This window comes from Elephas maximus, chromosome 3, assembly GCF_024166365.1.
Source record: "Elephas maximus indicus isolate mEleMax1 chromosome 3, mEleMax1 primary haplotype, whole genome shotgun sequence".
NCBI lineage: Eukaryota > Metazoa > Chordata > Mammalia > Proboscidea > Elephantidae > Elephas > Elephas maximus.
The window spans coordinates 2,520,059-2,542,488 of NC_064821.1; the positions used below are offsets into that span (position 1 = coordinate 2,520,059).

The following is a 22,430-nucleotide window of genomic DNA, read 5'->3' on the forward strand; positions in this document are numbered from 1 at the left end:
GGCCCGCGAGGGCGTCCGAGGGCAGCCGAGGGCGGGCGAGCCCACGGGGCGGAGCCGCAGGGGAGGCGGCGCGCGGCGGGCGGGTGGGGCGGCGGGCGCGCACCGCCTCCTCGCGCCGGCCCCCCCCACGCGCGCGCGGGGAGTGGTTGCGCCCGGCCCCCGGCTCATTGTGCTCGCCTCACGCCGGCCCAAGATGGCGGCGGCGCTGGAGGCCCCGGGCCTGTGACCACAAAGAGGGAGCCGGGGGCCGGACGGGAGCGCGGCGGCGGCGGCGGCGGCGGCCGAGGCCAGGCCGGGCCCCCTCCCTCAGCCTCCCGCCCCGCCCTCCGCCCTCCGCCCGCCCGCCCCTCCCCCCGGGCGCCCGCCCGCCCCTCCCCCAACCGCCCGACTAGCATGGTGCGGCGGTCGCGCGCGCCGACATGGGCGAGAAGCTGGAGCTGAGGCTCAAGTCGCCCGTGGGGGCCGAGCCCGCCGTCTACCCGTGGCCGCTGCCCGTCTACGTGAGTACCCTGCCCGCCCGGCCGCCCGGAGGGGCCGCCGGCCGCGGAGACGCGCTGGAAGCGCTCCCGGAGCCCCGCTGGGGTCGCGCCGCTGCCGCCGGCTTCCCGGGCGCAGAGGCGGGGACGGGGCGCCGCGTCCCGAGGGGCGCCCGAGGGGCCGGGAGCCCCAGCCACGCTCTTCCGTGGGCTCCGCGTTGACGTTAAGTTTTCTCGGCCGGCGATTTTTTGCGCTGTCAAGGTCCTCAGTTTCCCCTTTTCTAAAGTGTGATTCATTTCGAGGGCAGAGCGCAGCCAGGCCACCCGGCGTCAGTTACGGGGCGTCCGAGGCGCGCCCGGCGGGGGTCCGTGTGTGCGGCGGAGTCACCCCGCGGACGGGAGCGCTGCCACGGCGGGACAGCCTCCCCGTCCCGTCCCCCCGCCGGCGCTGGGGCTTCTCCTTAGGAACTCTCTTCCCCGGAGCCGAGAGGACCGGCCTGCGCCTGGGCAGTGACAGGGCGCCGGGTGGCCGAGTGGAAATTTCCAACGGCGCGCGCCGGGCCGTGCCCGAGACCCGCGCGGGTGGGACTGTCACGAGCCCTCGGCCCCCGGCTGGGGCGCCCGCGACCGTGCGCTCGAGTGGCCGTTTCTCCGCCGCGCGGCGGGCTCGGCAGCCAGCGTGCGGAGCAGGAGGGGCCGCGGCGCGGCTGGCCGGCGCCTCTCCGGGTGTCTCTTGGCACGCCCCGGTTTTCGGGGGGCCGGGGGTCCCCGGGAGCCGCCAGGGGAAGCCCGCACGCTCGGGACTCGCGCGCCGGCCGAGCGTCCTTTGGAAACGTCTGGGCGGGGGCGGGGCGGGAGCCGGCGTTGGCGTCTGGCGCCGCCGGTTCTTGGAGGGTTTGGGAGGCAAGACTGCGGTTTCCAGCCGGGCCTGCGCGCGCCGCCGCTTGCTATTTTTGCTCATCCTGCGCCCGGAGGCGAGGTTGAGCCCTGGGGCGCTCGCTTTTCCTGTCGGGCAGCTCTGGGTGTGACCTGGGCGGGAGAAGGTCCAAGGCCACTGAAACTGAAAGTCCGGGAGAAACGAAAGCGCTTTTTTACCGGTTTCCACGTTCAAAATCTAACCGTCCCACTGGTCTCCACCTCTCTTCCCCTGTTGTAGCACTCACCGTGTTATTCTGAGTAACTGTCTGATCATTCATTATTTTTTTTTTTTTTTAAGTTTTTGGTGAAAACGTACACAAGAGTGCATACGCCCATTCAACAGTTTTCACAGGTACAGTTCGTTGACGGTGGTTCCAGACTTCGTCATCCTCCCCAGCTCTGCCCATAATTGTTCACCGCCCTTCACTTTTTTCCTTCTCTGGCCCTTCAAGCTCTTGTCTGTGTATTAGAGTTACTGTTGTCTTTTCAATCTCATCTGGAGAATTCTTTAAAAGAGCACGGTGCTCAAGGTGAACATTATTAAGTGAGCCAAATTGTTTCGTTTCAAGATGATTTCATGGGGTGGTTGCATTTCAAGACTTCAGAGTTGTTTCCAGGCAGTAGATCCCAGAGTTCCTCCACTCTCAGTGTATCCAGTATCCTGGTTTCCGATAAGAATTTGAAGCTCTGGTCCACACTTTTTCTCCCTTTTGGCCAAGCTCCAACTATTGGATCCTTGTTGATCATGACATCTTTTAAACTCAGTATTCATTTAGTTTTTTAGGGGACACAGAATAGTTCACCTTTTTGGTGTGCATTTCCATGACTTTTGACAGCTGCGTGGTGTTGCGTGACCACTGCCACCACCGTGAAGATGCGGAGCGGTTCCGTCATCCCTCAGGGTTCTCCCACCTTGCAGTCCAGCTTGTGCTGCCCCCCCGGCAACCGCTCATCTGTTCTCTGTCCCTGTGTTGTTGTCCTCAGTTGCCATGGAGTCGATTCCAACTCCTGGCAACCCCACCTGTGCAGAGTAGAACTGTACTCCGGTGGGTTTTCAGGGCTGTAAACTTTCGGAAGCAGATCTCCAGGCCTGTCTTCTGAGGCACCTCTGGGTGGGTTTGAAGTGCTGACCTTTTGGGTAGTGGGCCAGTGTTTAACCCTGTGTACCACCCTCTGTCTCCATAGTTTTACCTTTTTCAGGAAGTCAGATACATGGAATCACACAGTTGGTAGCTTTTTGACTCTGGCTTCTTTTGCTGGGCAGAGTGTATTTGAGATTCATTCGTGATGTTGTTCCGTGTATCAAAGCGTTCCTTTTTATACCGGACCAGTGTACCAGAGTTTGTTTATATTTGCCCTCCTGTTATAGACAAGTGGGTTGTTTTTAGTTTTTGGCGATTACGAATAAAGCCGCACGAAACATCTGCGTGCCAGCTTTTATGTGAACTGAAGTTTTCACTTCACTTGGGAAAATACTCAGTTTTCAATGGCTGGGGCTGCGGTAGGTTTAGGTTCTGGGCTGTGCAAATGGTGGCTCTCAGCTGCTACTGAAAGGCTGGTGGTTCAAACCTACCCAGAGGTGCCACCAGAGAGAAGGCTTGCTGATCTGCTTTTGTAAAGATTACAGCCAAGAAGACCTTATGGGACACAGTTCTTCTGTGTAACACACGGGCTGCCATGAGTCTAAACAAACTGGATGGCAGTGAGTTTGGCTTTAGTTGGTGGTAAGTGTATTTTGAATGTTTTTACGTTTTTAAAAAATGCTATTTTGAGGTACTTAAAGCTTTCAGTGTACACCACAAACCGACATCCAGACGTCGGGTCCCTTGGTCTTACTGAGCTGCCTCCCCCTCCCCCTGACTCTGAGAGAAAGTTACTCTGGAGGCAGTCCTTGGTCCTGGCTGGGTCTGGGAGACCATGTGCCTTTCATGCGGAGAGGAGAAAGGAGAGGCGCGGTTTGTAAGCTGACCTCGGTGCAAGCTTCATCTGGCTCCCTGGTGTAAATGAGGCCTTCTGTTCCTCCCTGGCGTGGGCCAGCTTTCTAGTGTGGGGCTGCACTGAGCCGCGGAGTGGCTTTCCCTCCCTGGCCCGGACCTCACTTGGCAGGGGCGGGCGTATGCTGCCCTCCTGGCCTCAGCACTCGGCTTGACGTCAGCAGGCCCTGTCTGTCCTAGGTCCATCCTCCCCTGGCTTTGGGTTCCTAGTACTCGGATGAGCTCAGCGAGGCCAGACTTTCCCTCCCACCAGTGGGGTTCTCTGCTGGGTAGTGCGCAGTAGCCTCCTGACAGCTTTACAGTGGCGTCTTTTACTTCTTGGTGCTCTCATTGAGGAATTTTGCCTTCTCGCGGGAAGGGAAGGGAGGCAGCTGTACTTTATGAGTAAATTCCTATTTTGTGATGATTCAGTGCTGATGGAATTAAGGGAGTGTGCTGTTTGGGGGGCTGGACGTGGAAAGGTCACATTACTGAGAGGACCACGCATTTCAGCCTGTTTGCTCATTGATTCATTCCACAAGTTTTTAACGAATATGTATAGTGTTCCTGGGCTGGGGCGAATATGTATAGTGTTCCTGGGCTGGGGCGGGGGGGATGATAAGAAACTTATATCCTTAAGAAACTTATAAAATGGAGGTGGGTCCATTATCTGACTTTAGGAGCCCTGGTGGTGGCAACAGTTAAGTGCTCGGCTGCCAACTTTGGTTTGAACCCACCCAGCGGCTCCACAGGACGAGGGACTGGTGATCTGCTTCTGTAAAGATTACAGCCTAGACATGACAGAGGTTATAAAGAAAATGTTCTATGTTTTACTTTGGTGGGTAGCATCTGGGGTCTTAAAAGCTTGCGAGCAGCTATCTAAGGTACTCCCCTGGTCTCACCCCATCGGGAGCAAGGGAGGATGAAGAAAACCAAAGACACAAGGGGAAGATTAGTCCAAAGGACTAACGGACCACAAGTGCCACCGCCTCTACCAGACTGAGTCCAGCACGACTAGATGGTGCCCAGTGACCGCCGCTGACTGCTCTGACAGGGTCGTGGACAGAGCTGGAGAAAAGTGTAGAACAAATTCTGATTCACAAAAAAGACCACATTTACTGGCCTAACAGAGACTGAAGAAACCTTAAGGGTATGGCCCCCGACACCCTCTCAGGTCAGTACTGAAGTCACTCCTGAGGTTCACCCTTCAGCAAAGATTAGACAGGCCCATAAAACAAAACCAGACTACAGGAGCACACCAGCCCAGGGGCAAGGACTAGAAGGCAGGAGGGGACAGGAAAGCTGGCAATAGGGAACCCGAGGTGGAGAAGGGAGAGTGTTGACATGTCCTGGGTTTGGTAACAAATGTCACAAGACAATAGGTGTACTGATTGTTTTATGAGCAGTGAGTTTGTTCTGTAAACCTTTGCCTAAAGTACAATTAAAAAAAAAAAAGGATTACAGTCTAGAAAACCCTAAGGAGCAGTTTATGAGTTGAAATTGACTCAACAGCACTTAACAACAATTGATGCGACTCATGGTGATTCTGTAGGACAGAGTAGTACCACTGCATAGAGCTTCCAAGGAGCAGATGGTGGATTCGAACTGCCGACCTTTTGGCTAGCGCCGCACGCTTGACCGCTGTGCCATCGGGCTCCAAGAACAACGACAGGTTATCTATAAACAAAAAAGTTCAGCGGACTTGTGTTGTTAGCGGCTGTGAAATTGGCCCGAGGCTGGTGGCAGCGCCGTGCACGGTGGAGGCAATGCTGCCTCGTCCTGCAGTGTCCCCACCGTCAGTGTGGGTCAGACCCTTGGGAGCCACGGGGTTTCCATTGGCTGAGCTTTGGAAGCTGATGACCAGGACTTCCTTCCTAGTCTGTCTTCCTCCGAAAGCCCTGCTGAGACCTGTTCAGCATCACAACAACATGCAAGCCTCAGCTGATGCGCGGTGGCTGCACATCAGTTACATGGGCTGGGAATGGAGCCCGGGCCCCACGCGTGGAAGGGGGCGTTTCTACCATGGAACTACCCCTGCGCCCTTAGCCTTACAGTATCATGTGTAGGGTCAGCTGAGATGCCACAGGGAGGAGCTGCCACTTTGCCTGGGGGGGAGGTGTGGGTGGCCTCTTGGAGGAGGGGCCCTCTGTAGGAGGAAGTAGAGCAGCCACCAACCTGCACACTCAGCGTCCAGCTTTAGGAATGGGGTTTCACTTGGTTGGCAGATCCAAAGAGCAGGCAGGAAGGAAGGGCAGTTCCTGTCCTGACGTTGACTGACAGTTACTGGGTATTTGCTTTCTGGACGCAGCACACTATAGCCTGTTTAAAGCAGGGTGTTTCTCTTTTTTTGGTGGGAAAACTAGGTCTTGACTCAGAAGGGAGTAAGTGGTATTTTAAGTGGTGACGACAGCGGGTGTGGGAAGAATGAGCGAGGGCCAGCCAATGGCAAGGTCCCCTCCGTGACGAATTAAGGCTGTGGGCGGCTGCCAGGGCTGCTTCAGATACAGCCTCCCACTGGCTGCAGGACCAGCCTGCTTCCTCCCAGGAAAGGCCTGGTTTTCTAGTGAGTCACGTGAGCAGCGTGCCCTTCCCGCCTTCAGATGAGTAGTAACTGAAAAGGGCGGGTGAGCAATCCCTCCCGTGACTCAGAAACTATTTTCTGATGCTGACCTCGGCTTTATGAGTAGCCTGTTAATCACAGCTCAAGTGGAAGAAGGCAGCTTAACCCTGTGATTGTATCGCGTGGGCAAAGTAGCTAGCTACTTTAGAAAGGGAACGGACCCCAAAACTGTTGCCCTGAGATAATCTTTAAACTTTAAACACAAATATTCCCTGAAGTCTTTAAACCAAGCAGGAGGTTAGCTTGTTTAGTTAAACCTGTCTGTCCTGGGCACTGTGCTCTTTTAAGAACCATCTGTATGGGATCAAATAGACAACAGCAACTCAAAAGGTTAGATAGAAAACTCGAGGGCAGTGAGTTTGTGTTAACGGAGGAGGGACAATTCCAGAACAGGAGGGCAAGAGCGGTTGTGCAGTTTGAAGACTTTGATCAGTGTCACTGAATTGTACAGGTAGAAGTTGTTGAATTGGTGTATGTTTTGCTATGTATACTTTTTAACAATTAAAAAAAGGGAATGAAAAATAGGATACACTTGGCGTCATCAAATGTCAACTTTCATAGTCAGGACTCTTAGTGCTCAAGTACATGCTCCTCACTGGACTCCTGATGGATCGAGTGCAAGAGCGGAAGGAAGCCCAGGAGCTTTGGATGTTTATGGGGGCTAGGGGTAGAGTGCGTGGAGCAGCAGGGAGACCTGAGAGGCCAGGTTGTCTCTGGGAGCTGGGATCCCTCCCTCTTTGTTTTTTAATCAGACTTTTTATTCTGGGATAAGTGTAGACGCATTTGCAATTTCAGGGTCCTTGGGTGGTACGAACAGTTTTTGCTGTCAACTACTAACCTAAAGGTTGGTGGTTTGAACTCACCTAGTGGTGCCACCGTGGAAAGGCCTGGTGATTTGTTTCCACAGAGTTTAAAGCCAAGAAAAGTATCTTAGTTATCTAGTGCTGCTATGACAGAAATACCACAAGTGGATGGTTTTAACAAAGAGAAATTTATTCTCTCACAGTTTAGTAGGCCAGAAGTCTGAATTCAGGGTGCTGGCTTCAGGGAAAGGCTTTCTCTTTCTGTCGGCTCTGGAGGAATGCCCTTATCATCAATCTTCTCCTGGTCCAGGAGCTTCTCAGCACAGGAACCCCGAGTCCAAAGTACACACTCTTCTCCCGGAGTTGTTTTTTTGTGGTACGAGGTCCCCATGTCTCACTGCTTCCTCCTCTCTTTTATATCTCAAAAGAGATTGACCTAAAACACAGCGTGATCTTACAGATTGAGTCCTGCCTCGTTAACATAATGCTGCTAATCCCGCCTCACTAACATCACAGAGGTAGGATTTACAACACCTGAAAATCACATCAGAGGATAAAATGGTGGACAGTCACAGAATACTGGGAATCATGGCCTAGCCACGTTGACACACATTTTGGGGGGACACAATTCGATTCGTAACAAAAAACCCTATGGAGCAGTTATACTCTGTAACACGTGGGGTCACCATGAATTGTAGTTGACTCTGATGACAAGTGAACGGTGAGACCATCGTAGATGCGTAGATGCGGTTGTAAGGAACGAGGCCGAGTCCCTGTATCCTTTACCCTGTTTTCCCAAGGGCAACATCTGGTGCAGTGATAGGATGATACAGTGTGTCCTGGACATTGATACAGTTAAGACACAACATGTTTGGATCTCCTTTCAAATTTGCTGGGATCTGGAGGGGGCTGACCTGTGTGTATCAGTAATTGGTTCCTGGGTCCCCTGCCTTCCAGAAACAAGGCTGTCCTCTTATCTCCCCCTCTCCCAGCCCTAGCACCCCCGACCTACTTCTGCCTCTGTGGCTTTGCCTCTTCTGGACATTTCATGTCAGTGGAATTGCACAATATGTGGCCTTCTGTGTGTAGGTTCTCTCGCAGAGGATCATGTTTTCAGTCCGTCCTTGTAGTGGGTGTCAGCGCTGCATCCCTTTTTGTGTTTTTAACTTCGTTGTTAAATTTGCTATGACGGTATACACAGCAGAATGTATGCCAGCTCAACCATTTCTCCACATATGATTCAGGGACGTTGATTACATTCTTCGAGCTGTACAGCCATCCTCACCCTCTTTTTTGAAGTTGTTCCTTCCCCATTAACATAAGCTCACTGCCCCCTAAGCAAAAACCCCTCCTTTCCCCTCCTTCCCGCTCCTGGTACCCACTAATAATCTTCGGTTGCTTTATATTTATTTCATATGTGTGAGATCACACAATGTTTGACCTTTTGTGGCTGACTTAGTTCGCTCAGCATGTTTTCAAGGCTCCACCGTGCTGTAGCATGTATCTGTGCTTCATTCCTTTTTATGACTAATATTCCCTTGTATGGATAGATCAGGACATGTGTGAATGGCCCACATCGTGTGTGGATGGACCGGGACGTGTGTGGATGGACCACATCGTGTGTGGATGGACCGGGACGTGTGTGGATAGACCAGGACGTGTGAATGGACCACATCGTGTGTGAATGGACCACATTGTGTGTGGATGGACCAGGACATGTGTGAATGGACCACATCGTGTGTGAATGGACCACATTGTGTGTGGATGGACCAGGACATGTGTGAATGGACCACATCGTGTGTGGATGGACCAGGACGTGTGTGGATTACCACATGGTGTGCGGGTGGACCACATGGCATGCGGGTGGACCGCATGGCGTGCGGGTGGACCACATCGTGTGTGGATGAACCAGGACATGTGTGAATGGACCACATCGTGTGTGAATGGATCACATCGTGTGTGGATGGACCAGGACGTGTGTGAATGGCCCACATCATGTGTGGATGGACCAGGATGTGTGTGAATGGACCACATCGTGTGTGGATGGACCAGACGGTGTGTGGATGGACCACATCGTGTGTGGATGGACCAGGACGTTGTGTGAATGGACCACATTGTGTGTGGATGGACCAGGACGTGTGTGAATGGACCACATCGTGTGTGGGTGGACCAGGACGTGTGTGAATGGACTAGGACGTGTATGGATGGACCAGGACGTGTGTGGATGGATCAGGACGTGTGTGAATGGACTAGGACGTGTGTGAATGGACCACATGGTGTGTGGATGGACCGGGACATGTGTGGATGGACCACATCGTGTGTGGATGGACCACATCGTGTGTGGATGGACCAGGTCATGTGATCTTGAGGCTCCTTGGTAAGGCATCTAGCTTTCACCCTGGGGGTGAACCAGACGAACGAGGGTGGTGCTCATAGTGAACCTTGCTGGAGGTGGAGACCACTGGAACTCTCCGGTGCTGGGCCACGCAGCAGTTCTCCAGAACACAGGGTCTGTGTGGCACTGGTTTCTTGGTGTGCAGGGAATCCCGGGCCCAGAACTTTCTCCCCAGGTCTGTTTTCCCTGGAGGCAGGGTTTCCCTGGCACTCTCCACCCATGTGCCTGAGTGGGCCCCTTATCCCTGTGCTGGCCAGTCTCCCCATCACGCCCTTGGCCTCAGCCTCGGGTCAGAGGGGCCCGTGGCAGCTGAAGCATTTGCTGTGACGAGGGCAAGGAAAGCCTGGTGATTCCTGACCAGACCAGCAGCTGTGTAGACAGTGTTGGTCTGATCTTGAGGACCTCCACTCCACGGTGCTGGGGATTTTTGGATGTAGCACCTTGGGCTGTTGGACAGCTCAGACTGCTGCAGATAGGTTGACTTTTATCAAACCCACCGAGTTTTCTTTGTCAACCCTGTCTTGGTCTTAGCTCTGCCCCCCAGAGCTATATGGCAGCACCCGACCTCCTGTGGAGTCTGAAGACAGCTGGCGCAGCCCCCTCCACACTGGCCCCCATTTCCACAGGGGGAGACTGGCCAGAGAGCAGGACCTGACTGCGGTCCCAGCTCCGCTGTTAACCAGCTGCATTGACTTGGGCAGGACCCAGGGCCCCTTTCAGGTTTCAGGTCAAGGATCAAGTAGAAACATACTCTGTCAGGTATAGAGCCGGGTGTCATGGCTTCCTCTCTGTGTTGACGCTGTCTCATAGAAATACCACGTGCACCACGTGTGTAATCCCGATTTTTTAAGTTGTTAGGTGCCGTCGAGTCAGTTCCGACTCATAGTGACTTTATGAACAACAGAACAAAACACTGCCAGTCCTGCGCTATCCTCACAGTCGTTGTTATGCTCGAGCTCATTGTTGCAGCCACCATGTCAGTCCATCTCGTTGAGGGTCTTCCTCTTTTCCACTGACCCTGTACTTTACCAAGCATGATGTCCTTCTTCAGGCACTGATCCCGCCTGACAACGTGTCCAAAGTTTGTTAGGCACAGCCTCGCAGTTCCTGCTTCTAAAGAGCATTCTGGTTGCACCTCTTCCAGGGCAGATTTGTTTGTTCTTTTGGCAGTCCATGGTACATTTAATATTCTTCACCAGCAACACAATTCAGAGGTGTCAGTTCTTTGGTCTTCCTTATTCATTGTCCAGCTTTTGCACACATAAGATATGTTTGAAAATGCCATGACGTGGGTCAGGCGCACCTTAGTCTTCATGGTGACATCTTTGCTTTTCAACTCTTTAAAGAGGTCTTTTGCAGCAGAACTAAGGGGAGAGGGGGGATTTTTTTTTCAGAGCCATGTTGAAAAAAAAGTGAAAGGAAACAGGTGAAAGTAGGTGGTGGTGGTGTTTTTCTTTTTTAAATAATAGTTCATTGTGTTTTTGGTGAGAATTTACATTGCAAATTTGGCTCCCATTTGACAGCTTCTACACAAATTGCTCGGTGCTATTAGGTACATTTTTCACAGTGTGTCAGCATTCTCTGTATTTATGTTCTGGTTGGTGGGTTCCAGTGCTCCAGTCTCCCTGCTCCCTTATCGTCTTGTCTTTCTTTAGAGTCATTGTTGACCTTTTGGTCTCATGAAGGACTGTGCTCACGGATAATATCCTTTAGTGGGTGTGCCAGTCTGTTATTTCACTAAAAGGTGACCCCAGAATAGTTTTGGGTCTAGGTTTAAGGAGCGTCTGAGGATGATAGCCTCAGGGAGTCCCTGAGCTTCAACGGGTCCAGTAAGTCAGGACATTCTAAGAGGACGAGTTCTGTTCCGCACTTCCCTCCCGTTCTGTCAGGGTTCAGCTATTGCGGCTCTGATCAGAACGGTCGGTAGTGCTCGCTGGACGCAGGGAAGATGAGGCTGTGGCTCGTGTGGGCTGTTGGCCTTGTAGACTCATTTCTTCTCTGAGACCAGCAGCTCCATAGACAAAAGGCTTGCTGTTCCTCTTCAGTAAAGATCACTGCTGCCTAGACAGCCCTATGGGGCAGTTCTGCTGTGTCACATGGGGTCACTATGAGTTGGAATTGACTCAACGATGACAATTCCTTTTCTGGACACTTCTGGGCTCTCGTGTCCTGAAGGCCACATCATAATTTTTTTTTAATGTCAGTTGACTTTTTTTTTAATTGTGGTAAACCACACATAACGTAAAATTAGTCATTTTAGACATTTTGCGGAGTACAGTTCAGGGGCAGTCAGCCCATCTGCAGCCCTGTGTAACCATCACGCCCACCTACATCGTGTCCTCCCGAGGGCCCGCGTGGCGTGACTTGGGACCGGGCTGGCTGCCGTCACCCTCGGTCAGCAGCACTGTCCCAGGGCCAGATGCCGCGGGAGGTCCGTGCGTGGCCTGCAGAGTGTCCTTTGCCCGGCATTGCCTGTCGGGGGCTGCTCAGGTTGGTACCGGCGCTGAGCACTGGGAAACCGAGAGGAGGTGCTGGCAGGATGGCCACCTGACCTTGGCTGCTTGGAACTGTGACTCATTGCTGGGTTAGTTCATCTGCCCAGCAGACATATGCCGACTGCCGGCCTGAGTCACAGGTGTGAGTGGTGGGGAAGCCCCACGGAGTTCCTGACTCAGCGCCCCGGGGACAGTTATCTGGAACAGCAGCATCTGCCCCCTTTCTGTTCCTTTTGCAGTGTGACCTCATTCTGGGGCCATGTGAGAGGAGTCCTTTAACCAGTGAGGATGAGAGCTACCACCGCGTGAGCTCAACGTACTGCTGCGTAAGCTTGACGTACCAGCAGCACACATGAGCTGTCCCCGTGTGCCCACGGACACAGCATTCCGTCCTTGGGGTAGCTGCCTCGTTCTTCAGCCTGGTGATGTGCCTGGGTTTACTCTACATTCTTGTGTGTAGGCCATAAGAGTGGCTGACGACAGCACCATGGCCTCACCCTGGCTTTTCCTCTTCACCTGTGCCGTCTCCTGCCCAGGACAGAGCGCCATGGAGTGCTGTAGCTCTGGTGCCGTGTGGATGGGGCTGGAAGCCAGGGTGTTGTCTCGATGGTGTAGATTTTGTCCGGCTCCTGGTCCTGAAGGCCACATAGAGGCGCACCCCTCTCTGGGCAGGAGCACATGGTTCCTGAAAGCCCCCGCTGATAGGAGGTGAAGGCCTGGGTGAAGGAATGGGATGGGTTGGAGGACTGTCCCGCATGGCGTGCCCCCAGGGGGACATTCCCCGGACCAAAGAGCTGAGTCCCAAGAGCTGTAGTGGCTTGTCCAGGGTCCCATTTCTAGAGCAGCAAGTTGGTGTTGCACGGGGTCCGTGTGTCTCATTGTGGGCATGTCCACCTTGCTGAAGGTGGTGTCTGCTGGGTTTCTCACTGCCATCCTCTGGTCCCCTGGTGGTCGATAAGCATCTTGGAGGAGAGAATCTGAGAGTGCATGGATGTTCTGGCTCTGCTCAGACACCCCCATGACCTTGGTGTCCAGCGGCAGGGCTCGCCTGCAGCTGTGACCACTGGTGTAGCCTGATGCTGGCTTCCGTCCCCCCACACCAACCGGTTTATTAGTTGAAATTCTTCTGTAGGGAGAGCTATTCCTTGTTCACCTTTATTTATTCACTTAGTGTTTTTTATTTTAACTTATTTTATCCTGAGCTACACTCCAGTACTGCCGTTATTTTGCTCCTCGACGCCCTCAGGTGGCCCCGGGTGCCTCCTCACCTGCCTGTGTCCTATTGAGCACGTCTTTGCTCTCTGGCCCCGCGAGAGCTCCAGCCTCACCTGATCTTCAGAGTGACGGGCTTCTAAGTGGCTTGGGATCCAGTTGCATTGGGCAGTCCCGTGCAGAATGTCTGCAGTGCAGGAACAGGGGGATGGTTTGCAGCCCTCTGCAGCCCCAAAGTGCTAGGATCTGTCCCCAGGTCATGGTGGACTCCTTTCTCATGTCAGCGGTGTCCATGGCTGTCAGGCCGAAGCCACGCTCTTCAGCTGTGTGTCTTCCCTGCGTGTGTCTGACATCTCCGAGTGTGGCTTCCCGTGCACACCGTGTGTTTTTTCAAAAGGCTCTTGGGGGCGGCTTGCAGGGCCTAGCTCGAGCTCCCCCGCCGACCTCAGGACCCGGTTCTCTCTGAGCTGTTCCTCACAGTGGGGGCGGGGGGGTTTGCTTTGGCTCCAGCAGAAGTCCCCTCTGCTCGTCGTTATTCCCGAGTTTCCAGCTTGTCTAAAGTGGGGTCCTCCTGCTTGCTGCCTAATCCTAGGATGTAGGTTTGAAGCCCTTTTAAACAGCGTCTAGTTCACTGGTAAGAATGTTTATTTCTTTTGATCTCGTGGGTTCTTCTAAGGCCAGGGCCAGTTGTGCCACTTTTGACAATTTGAAATACCCCTGAGGGAGTTGGAGACAACCCAAGACCCATTGTCTCGTGACGGTCATCACTCTGTTGGCCGTTGGAGGCCGTCAGCTTTACCTGTTCTCACACGCTGGATAAATGTAAAGGATTTTGTCAGTGCCCATATGTCCATGTGCCTTTTAGGGGTGGACCATCAGTGAACAGGTCCCCAGGCCAGGGTTAGGAATCAGATTCTAACTCCCTCAGTAATTCTGGGAAGTGTAATGGTCTGCTCTTGCTGCCTCACAAAACGACCCCAAGCTGAGCATCTCACCACAACACCCATGCATCATCACAGTGTTTTGGGGTCAGGAATCCGAGAGGCTCTCCCAGGCTACAGGGAAGGTGTCAATAAGGGCCGGGTCCTATCCGAAGGCCTGACAGGGGAAGGACCCTCTTTGAAGCTCCCTCACGGGGCTGTCAGCAGGATCCAGTCTCTTACAGGTTGTTGAACTGAGGTTGCGGTTCCTTGCTGGCTGGAGGCGCCCCCAGTTCTTTGCCAAGCGGGCCTTTCCATCAGGCCAGCAAAAAGAGCCAGAGGAGGAATGTCTGCTGGGTGGAAGGCCCAGCCTTTCATAGCTCGCTCTCCAAGGTGCATCCCCTCACCTTTGCCATGTTGTTTGGGTTAGAAGCGAGTCATGGTTCCCACCCAAACGTGGGGGTGGTAAGCACAAGGGCACAGGCACCAGGAGAAGGGCCCTTGGGGGCTGTCCTAAAGGATACTTGGTGAGTTTGGCAGCACGTGTTCGTGGGGACTTTACCTATGCTGAGAGAGCTGTCTGGCATAGATGGTCCTGTCCCCAAAGTGGATGTTCAGGGTGTGTGTGGGCCCTGAGCCTTCTGGAATAGTCTATGGGCAAGGCTTCTGCCAGCTGCAGGGCCTGGGTGGGCGTGGAGGGGCTTGCTGCCCTGTAGCCTTGGTAGGCACCCTTTCCCAGGGTGGTTGCTGTGGGGATCCAGGGTATGTGCCCCCATGTTGGAGCCCCCTCCTGGCGTGGCGCGGCATGCCAGCCCCAGCCTTCCCTCCTTGCCCCGCAGCCCCTCCTTTCCAGGTGGCATCTCTTTTGTTGTGAATGGGGAGTGTTTTTAAAACTGTGGAGGCATCTGCATGTGTCTCTCCCGTGGCTGGGTCAGCTCTTCCCGCCTCTCTTCTTAAATCCCAATCATCATTAAGGGAGAGAGTTGGCATCGCAGGCCGGCTTGAAGCCATGGATCACGGTCACACGGAACTTTCACCAGTGCCCGGGATACGTGAGCCTCAGCTGTGTGGGGTCTGTGTGCTCGCAGCACGGCCGTGGACTCGCATCCCTTCCCTCCTGGGGCATCCTGCCAGGCCTCATCTACAAGTTGCCAGGCTTTGGGGTTCATGGAGATTGGCAGCAAAACTCTTCTAGACAGCACAGGCATCTGGCCCCTCTGGTCTCTGATAGTCCGGCACTGCCAGGACCCAGAGCCCTGAGATGGCCTGTTGGTGCCTTCTTCCTGCGTCCCAGCTCCATGTCCCAGCTCCACATCCTTCATCCTTCGGGAGCTTTTGGTTCTGACTCTGTGACCCGAGGAAGAGGAGGGCTGTGCTTGTCGTCTCTCCAGAGCAGCCCCTCCAGCAGTGAGCAGGGACCATAGCTTCAGCCTGCTCTTTGCCTCCACCGGTGAACTTCTTTCTCATGCAAGATGCAGCTTAAGACATTGATGTTGTATTTATTGTAGAAAGTTTCCTGTGATCACCAAAGCAGAGAAGCTCCTATAGTGAACCCCACGGACCCACCGCCCCGTTTGTAGTCAGCAGCACTCTGCTAAGACAGCTTTTTATGTGAAAGCGCATCTTCTCAGCTGGTGCTCTGTTGTGATGAGAGAGGAGAGTGGGCTATTCACTTAGCATACGTGGGTTTCTGCCGTGGGCCAGGCGCTGGGCCGTGAACTCGGCCTGTAATGGAAGAGGAGGAGGACTGGGAGTGGGGGTGTGTGTCTGCAGAACAAGACAAAGACTGGGCTGCAGGTGCGGGCCTCCTGGGCTGTGCTAGGCAAGGCGTCCCAGGTTGTCTTCCTGCTCCTCTCCTGGAGGCCTGGGAAGTGGGAAGAAAAGGTCACTGGCTAGCAACCACGAAACCAAAAAAAAAAAAAACCATTGGCGTCTAGTGGATTCTGACTCATTGCCACCCTATAGGACAGAGTAGAACTGCCCCATAGGGTTTCCAAGGAGCAGTCAGTGGATTCAAACTGCCAACCTTTTGGTTAGCATCCGAGCTCTTAACCGCTGCACCACCAGGGCTCCAGCAGCCGTGAGAGCCCCTGAACCCCAGATGGGTGATCAGCACAGCGCTGCACATCTCCCAACTGTCTGGGGAAACCTGCCAGTCCCTGGGAACGCCCCGTGGAGTTCTTGGGAGGGGCCGCCGTGAGCTTTCTCCTTCCTTTTCTTCTGGATTGGAAGCTGAGGAAACTCGTTTTCATCTCATCGCGGACGAAACCAAAGCCAGACACCTTTTTCTGCACCTGGATCATGAGGAGCAGAGGAGGAGTGCACGCCCGGGTGTAGCCCAGCGCCTGCCATGTGTAGCCCCTGCTGCGTGCGTGCTGACACATCCTGTGCTCGGGGCAGAGGTTGTGCTGGGTCGGACATACCGTTGGGGGCCTTTTCTAGCGTTATTGTCAGGTCTGCCTGTTACTGAAAAATTCGTTCTTTGGGGCTTTGCTCCCAGCATGGTTCATCAGCCCAAACACAACATCTGTTATCCATTGCTGAATAACAACTTAACCCAATGTCTAGTAGCTTCAAACGACAGGCTTTTGTTATCTTGCGCAGTTTCTGGGGGTCAGGAACCTGGGAGTGGCTGAGCTGCCTGGTTCTGGCTAAGGGTCTCTCGTGAAGTTACAGCGAAGACATTGGCCGGGGCAGCATCATATGAAGGTTTGACTGGGGCGGAGGAGCTGCCTCCAGGATGGTTTTGGCTCGAGGCCTCAGTTTCTCGCCACCGTGTGGACAGCTCCCTGGAGTGGCTTGAGCCTCAGGGCGAGTGTGGTTCAAGAGAGAGGGCCCCTTTCCTTCCTTGGGAGTGGCTTTGCCCTTCCAGAGTGACTTGACCCTCGTCACTCCTGTAACTTCCTTCTCCTTTCACCCTTTGCTGTGTGGGCTTGACTGTCTCCTCCATGGTTCTTGGACAAGAGCATGGCTTCTTTTCTCCTGTTGCACGGTCAGTGGAGCTCCTGCTGAGCCTGTAGTTGGGTCTCAGTGAATGTTGTAATTGACGACAGGGCAGATCAGCCCTGTGGCTCTCCTCGAAACTCTTACAACATCTCAGACTGAGGGGCAGGGACTGCTTTCCGTGAAGTTTGTTGTTGTTCTTAACAGCTTTGTGGAGATAAAATTCATACACTCTACAATTTACTGGTTTTCAGTGTATTCACAGGGTTTTGCAGCCTTCACCAAAGTCAATTTTAGGACGTTTTCATCACCCCAAAAAGAAACTCTGTAGTTAAGCATAGAATTACCATGTGACCAGCAATTCCTCTCCTGGGTATGCCCCCAAAAGAATTGAAAGCAAGGACGCAAACAGACTTAGGTACACCAGCGTTCCTTGCAGCTCTGTCTGCAGTGGCCCAGAGGTGGAAACAGCCGCTGTGTCCATCCAGAGATGATGGAGAAATGCAGCGCGGTCCATCCGCGTGAGGGAGTACTGCTCAGACGTGAACAGAAATGACATTCTGGTCCGTGGGGCGGGGGGGCGGGGCCTTGAAAACATTATGTGCAGTGAAAGAAGCCAGACACAAGCAACCCCGTCTGTATGATGCCATTCATAGGAAATATCTAGGGTAGGCAACTGCAGAGCCAGGAAGTAGATTAGTGGTTTCCAGGGGCTGGGGAGACTGGGGAGTTCCTGCTTAGTGGGTACGGAGTTCCCGTGTGGGGTGGTGAAAATATTTCCGAAACAAACAGTGGAGTGGTCGTGCGATATGGTAAATATACTAAGAACCACTGGGTTGTACATTTTAAAGTGGCTAAAATGGCAAATTTTATGTTGTATTACCACAACAGAGAAGGAAGGAAGGAGGGAAGAGGAAGGAAGGAAGGAAGCAAGCCCACACCTCCCAGCGGTCACTCCCCGCCGCCCCCCCCGCCCCTGGCAACCACTGCCCCACTTCCTGCCCGGGGATTTGCCTGTCCTGGGCATTTCACGTAAAGGCAGTTGCAGCAGCGGCTGTGCCATTTTACCATCTCCCTGGCAGTGGACAAGGGCTCCGATTTTTCCACATCCTCGCCGACACTTGGTGTTTTCTGCCACTGGTGGCCCTTGCAGGCACGAAATGGTCTCACTCTGGTTTCAGCTCGCATCCACTGCCGAGTGATGACCTTGAGCCACTTCATGTGCTTGTTGGCCATTTGGATGTCTTCCCTGGAGAAATGTCTGCTCAACCCCTTCCTGTTTTCGCTGTCTGCACGGCCCTGCTCTCCGCTTTGCCAATTCCTGGTTTTCATTTAAGACCTCTTGAAAACTGGCTGGAGGTTTCCCCGCTCCCCCATGAGAGCTGTGACTGTCTGTTGGTCTTGTGGTCTTTATCATGAGGTGTGAGGTGACTGTCCCACCGTGGTTCTGAAACCACCCAGGGCGCCGTTACAGCAGCTCGCTGGGCCCCACCCTGGAGCTTCCGATCCAACAGGTGGGCCCAGGAGTCTGCATTTCTAACTAGTTCTCAGGTGGTGCTCATGCCGCTAGCTGGGGATCCCCCTGTGGGAAGCCCTGATTTGCGGTTCTCTGCCTTGCCCCCACCTATGCCGTACAGTGGGGTACAGCAGATTCGAGTGTGATCCGTAAGTCCGTTGGAGGAGGTTATAAGAATGCCATGGTCCCTGGGGGATGTAGACGGATTGCGCTCAACTGCTAACCTAAAGGTTGGCGGTTTGAACCAACCAAGCTGCACCACGGAAGGAAAGGCCTGGTGGTCCGCTTCAGTTAAGATTTCAGCCCTGAAAACCCTATGGAGCAGTTCTACGCTGTAACACATGGGGTGGCCGTGAGTTGGGATTGACTTCATGGCAATTAACAACATTAAGCACGCTAGGAGATTTGTTTCTCTTTGCCTTAAAAAAAAAAGAGGCTTCACGCCACAGGCCACGTGTGTATGATTCTGCTGAGGCGATGGCAGATCCACAGACAGAGTGGGTTAGTGGTTGCCCAGGAGTGGGAGGATGGCGGTGGGGTCTCTGGGTGGGCCTGGGAGAATGTTCTGAGATTAGACAGTGGCAACGGTTACACAGCCTGTACTAAAAGTCACAGAAGCGTTGCCTTTAGGCAGGTGAACTTCATGCTCGGAGAATTGTATCAGTAGCCCTGCTGGCACAGGCGTTCAGCACTCGGCTGCTAACCGAAAGGATGTGGATTTGAACTCACCCAGTGGTTCTGTGGGGCAAAGACCTGGCCATCTGCTCCTGTAAAAATTACAGCCTAGGAAACCCTACGGGGCAGTTGTACTCTGTCACATGGGGTCCCTGTAAGTTGGAATTGATGCCACTTGACACGATGGCACAACCAATGACAGCAGAGCTATTATAAAAAATAAGGCTTAGGACTCAGAAGCGTGTTTGAAGAGATATCTTGATACTGTTATTGAATGCTGACTCCAAACGTGCTAGGCACTATGCTTACCCCTCTCAAGTGTTCTCCTTCTGTCTTCAGACCTCTTTACTGGGTAGTTACTGTTGTCGTTTTTAAGCTGCGAAAGCTGGTGGCCTGGGCTCAGAGGCTGACAGGGTCTCAGGAACCTCTGCCAGTGGCTCTGGGATTGGAGACCGGCTTCTTGCTGTAGAGCCCTTTCCCCGTCATCTGTTTGTACCCTCACTGCAGTAGGACCAGTGACACTGGGACTGGAGTGGGTGCTGGGCAGAGAGCAGGATCGAGTCACAGGCTCCTGTGGTGGCCAAAGGGCTGGCACCGATGCCCGCAGCCTTGGGAGGTGGGGCAGTGGCAGCCAACGATCACCGAGGCCGTGTTTGTTGGGCCCAGGTAAATCACACCCTAGGTCTGTGGAACCGTCAGCTACAGCCAGCGACCACCAAGGCCACGTTAGTCAGACCCATGTAAATCGCACCCTAGGGTCTGTGGAACCCTCTGCTACAGCCAGCGACCACCAAGGCCACGTCAGTCGGGCCCATGTAAATCTCACCCTGGGTCTGCGGAACCCTCAGCTACAGCCAGCGACCACCAAGGCCACGTTAGTCGGGCCCATGTAAATTGCACTCTAGGGTCTGTGGAACTGTCAGCTACAGCCAGTGACCACCAAGGCCACGTTAGTCAGGCCCATGTAAATCGCACCCTGGGTCTGTGGAACCCTTTGCTACAGCCAGCGACCACCAAGGCCACGTTAGTCAGGCCCATGTAAATTGCACCCTGGGGTCTGTGGAACCCTCTGCATGCGCTGTGACCTGACTTTTGTCACCATATCCTCATCCCCGTTGCTGTGTAGTCCTGGTGCAGCTAGCTGCTGAGACCCCTGCCAGGGCTCTGGTACATCCCTTGAGGCTACCTCTTTCAGGAAGAGGCCTGCGGAGACCCAGACGGGGGGCGGCTGGGTGGTTCCGATGCCGCTCCGGCCCTGGCTGTGAGCCCTGGGCCACACTCCCATGAAGCTCCGGGTGGACTGGGCAGGCCATCCTACCCACAGCCTGCTGGCAGCTCTCTTCCTGGTTGTTCAGATCCCATGGGGATCAAGCTCCCAGTGTGTTCCAGGCCTGTGAGGACCGGCCGGGGTGACTTTGGGGGTGGGTCCTGGCTATCCTGCCTTGGTGGTGGGCTTGGAAGCTGCATCAGTTGAGAAATGAAAAGTGGAGCGAGCCGAACAGATGGCATTGCCATACAAGGGGGAGCGGCAGGCTCTCCGACTGCCTCTGGGCCGCGTACCCCGCAACCACCCGGCTCTAAAACTGTTTCCGTTTGTTTTTCAGGACAAACATCACGATGCTGCTCACGAAATCATCGAGACCATCCGGTGAGTCGCCAGCACCTGCTTGGGTGCTGGGCGCGGCCTGGCCTTCTGGAGGCCCCGTGGGAAACGACTTTGTAAAACCATGACCCGCTTCCTGGTTCTCCCAAATCCCAGGCTCTGCTGACTCAGGGGATGCCCCCCGCCTGGCTCCCTCCTGGCAGCAGAGATTAGCTTACAGTTGGAAGATGGGACGAGAGGGCAGCAGACAGCAAATGTGTTCTCACAGAGAGTTGGGTTATTTCACAAAAACTTCGGAGTCTCCGGGTGGTGCGCACAGTGAATGTGCTTGGCGACTAACCAAAAGGTTGGAGTCTCGAGTCCACCCAGAAGCACCTCAGAAGATAGGCCTGGCAGTCTGCTTCCGAGAGGTCTCAGCCATTGGAAGCCCTGTGGAGCACAGTTCTGCTCTGACACACATGGGGTCACTGTGAGTTGAAGTCGACAGCTACACTCTCTTTTTTTAACCTTTTATTCTGTGCCCTTGTTAACTAGCTTCCTCCTTGTAGCTCATTTTACAGTCCCCTGCTTTCCTGCATTCCTCATCAGCCTCTCAGGATGGCGACGACGTGGAGCAGGGAAAAGAACTTGGTTAGGGAGGCCCATGTTGTTTTGTTTTTTTTTTTAAATTAATTTTTATTGTCCTTTAAGTGAAAGTTTACAAATCGTCAGTCTCTAATACAAAAATTTATACACACCTTGCTATACACTCCTCATTGCTGTCCCCCTAATGAGACAGCACAGTCCTTGCCTCCACTCTCTCCTCGTGCCCCTTCGAACAGCTTCTGGCCCCCTCTGCCCTCTCATCTCCCCTCCAGACAGGAGATGCCAACACAGTCTCATGTGTCTACTTGATCCGAGAAGCCTGTTCTTCACCAGTAACATTTTCCATCCCATAGTCCAGTTCAATCCCTGTCTGAAGAGTTGGCCCTGGGAGTGGTTGCTGTCTTGGGCTAACAGAAGGTCCATGTTTTGATGGTGGTTTTTGAGTCGTCTTCTATGTGACCTTGGACAAGTCACACCGCTTCCACTTCCCTGAGCCTCAGTTTCCTGACCTGTAAAATGGGGGCAGAGGTTCCCAGCTGCAGCATCCCCAGGGGACTCCCCCCTCCCCCCATCACCTTGTGTACTGTCGCTCTTCTGGGTCCTTTGGACTTGGCTAATCAGCCACAGCCCCAGTGAGTGGGTCTTCCCCAGGGGCAGATGTGTTGGGGGTGGGTCTGAAGATCACCGACAGACCCTGAGCCTGTTGGTCATGTACGCGTGCAGAGAAGGGGGCCGCGTCTCGCCTGGAGCGAGGAGGGAGGAATACCGTCTTCCCCGCCGCAGTTCTGTCTCCAGTGGGCTTTCTCTCGCACCTTGGGCACTGGGTCTGGCCCTCTGAAATCCCTGTATACCATGTGTGGTGCCCTCACTGCTTCTTGTTTTGGCTGTTTGTGGTCAGAAACTAGCCCTGCTCCAGGACCCGCAGCCACACGGGGCGCGCGCATGGGCAGTGCTATGCTTCCTGCAGGCCCTTACACTCGGCCCCACGTGGTGCCTGTAGGGGCAGAGGCCCCGAGTCCACGCTCTGGACGCAGATCCCACTTGTACCTCCTTGGGCTCACCACCGCATCACCTTGACCTTGTTTGGTTTGCCCTCGGGGTGGAGCGATACCTCCCTGCAGGTTGTTCTGAGGAGTAAGTGGAATGATTTGTGTACATCGCACAGGGACCTGACGTGGGGTCCAAAAACCAAATCAGTGCCATCAAGTCAATTCTGGCTCATAGTGACCCTGTACGTATAGGACAGATTCCAACTGCCCACCTTGTGTTTAGCAGCTGAGCTGTTAACCACTGCAC

At 54.1% G+C, this 22,430-nt stretch overlaps 1 protein-coding gene across 6 annotated transcripts in view; it reads left to right on the forward strand.

Annotated features, from left to right (window-relative positions):
• Positions 1 to 368: 368 nt before the first annotated feature.
• The window catches only part of DOT1L (DOT1 like histone lysine methyltransferase), a 70,272-nt gene continuing 48,210 nt past the window's right edge, over positions 369 to 22,430 (forward strand). For 2 of the 6 annotated variants that reach the window (XM_049876224.1, XM_049876222.1), the window contains exons 1-2: positions 369 to 500; positions 20,551 to 20,594. In XM_049876224.1, the coding sequence (XP_049732181.1) occupies positions 420 to 500; positions 20,551 to 20,594 (125 nt within the window). In that variant the 5' untranslated portion in view covers positions 369 to 419. Of the gene's footprint in view, positions 12,389 to 17,337; positions 21,019 to 22,430 lie in introns of those variants that run through there. The other 4 variants (XM_049876218.1, XM_049876220.1, XM_049876221.1 and 1 more) reach the window with 4 other exon arrangements.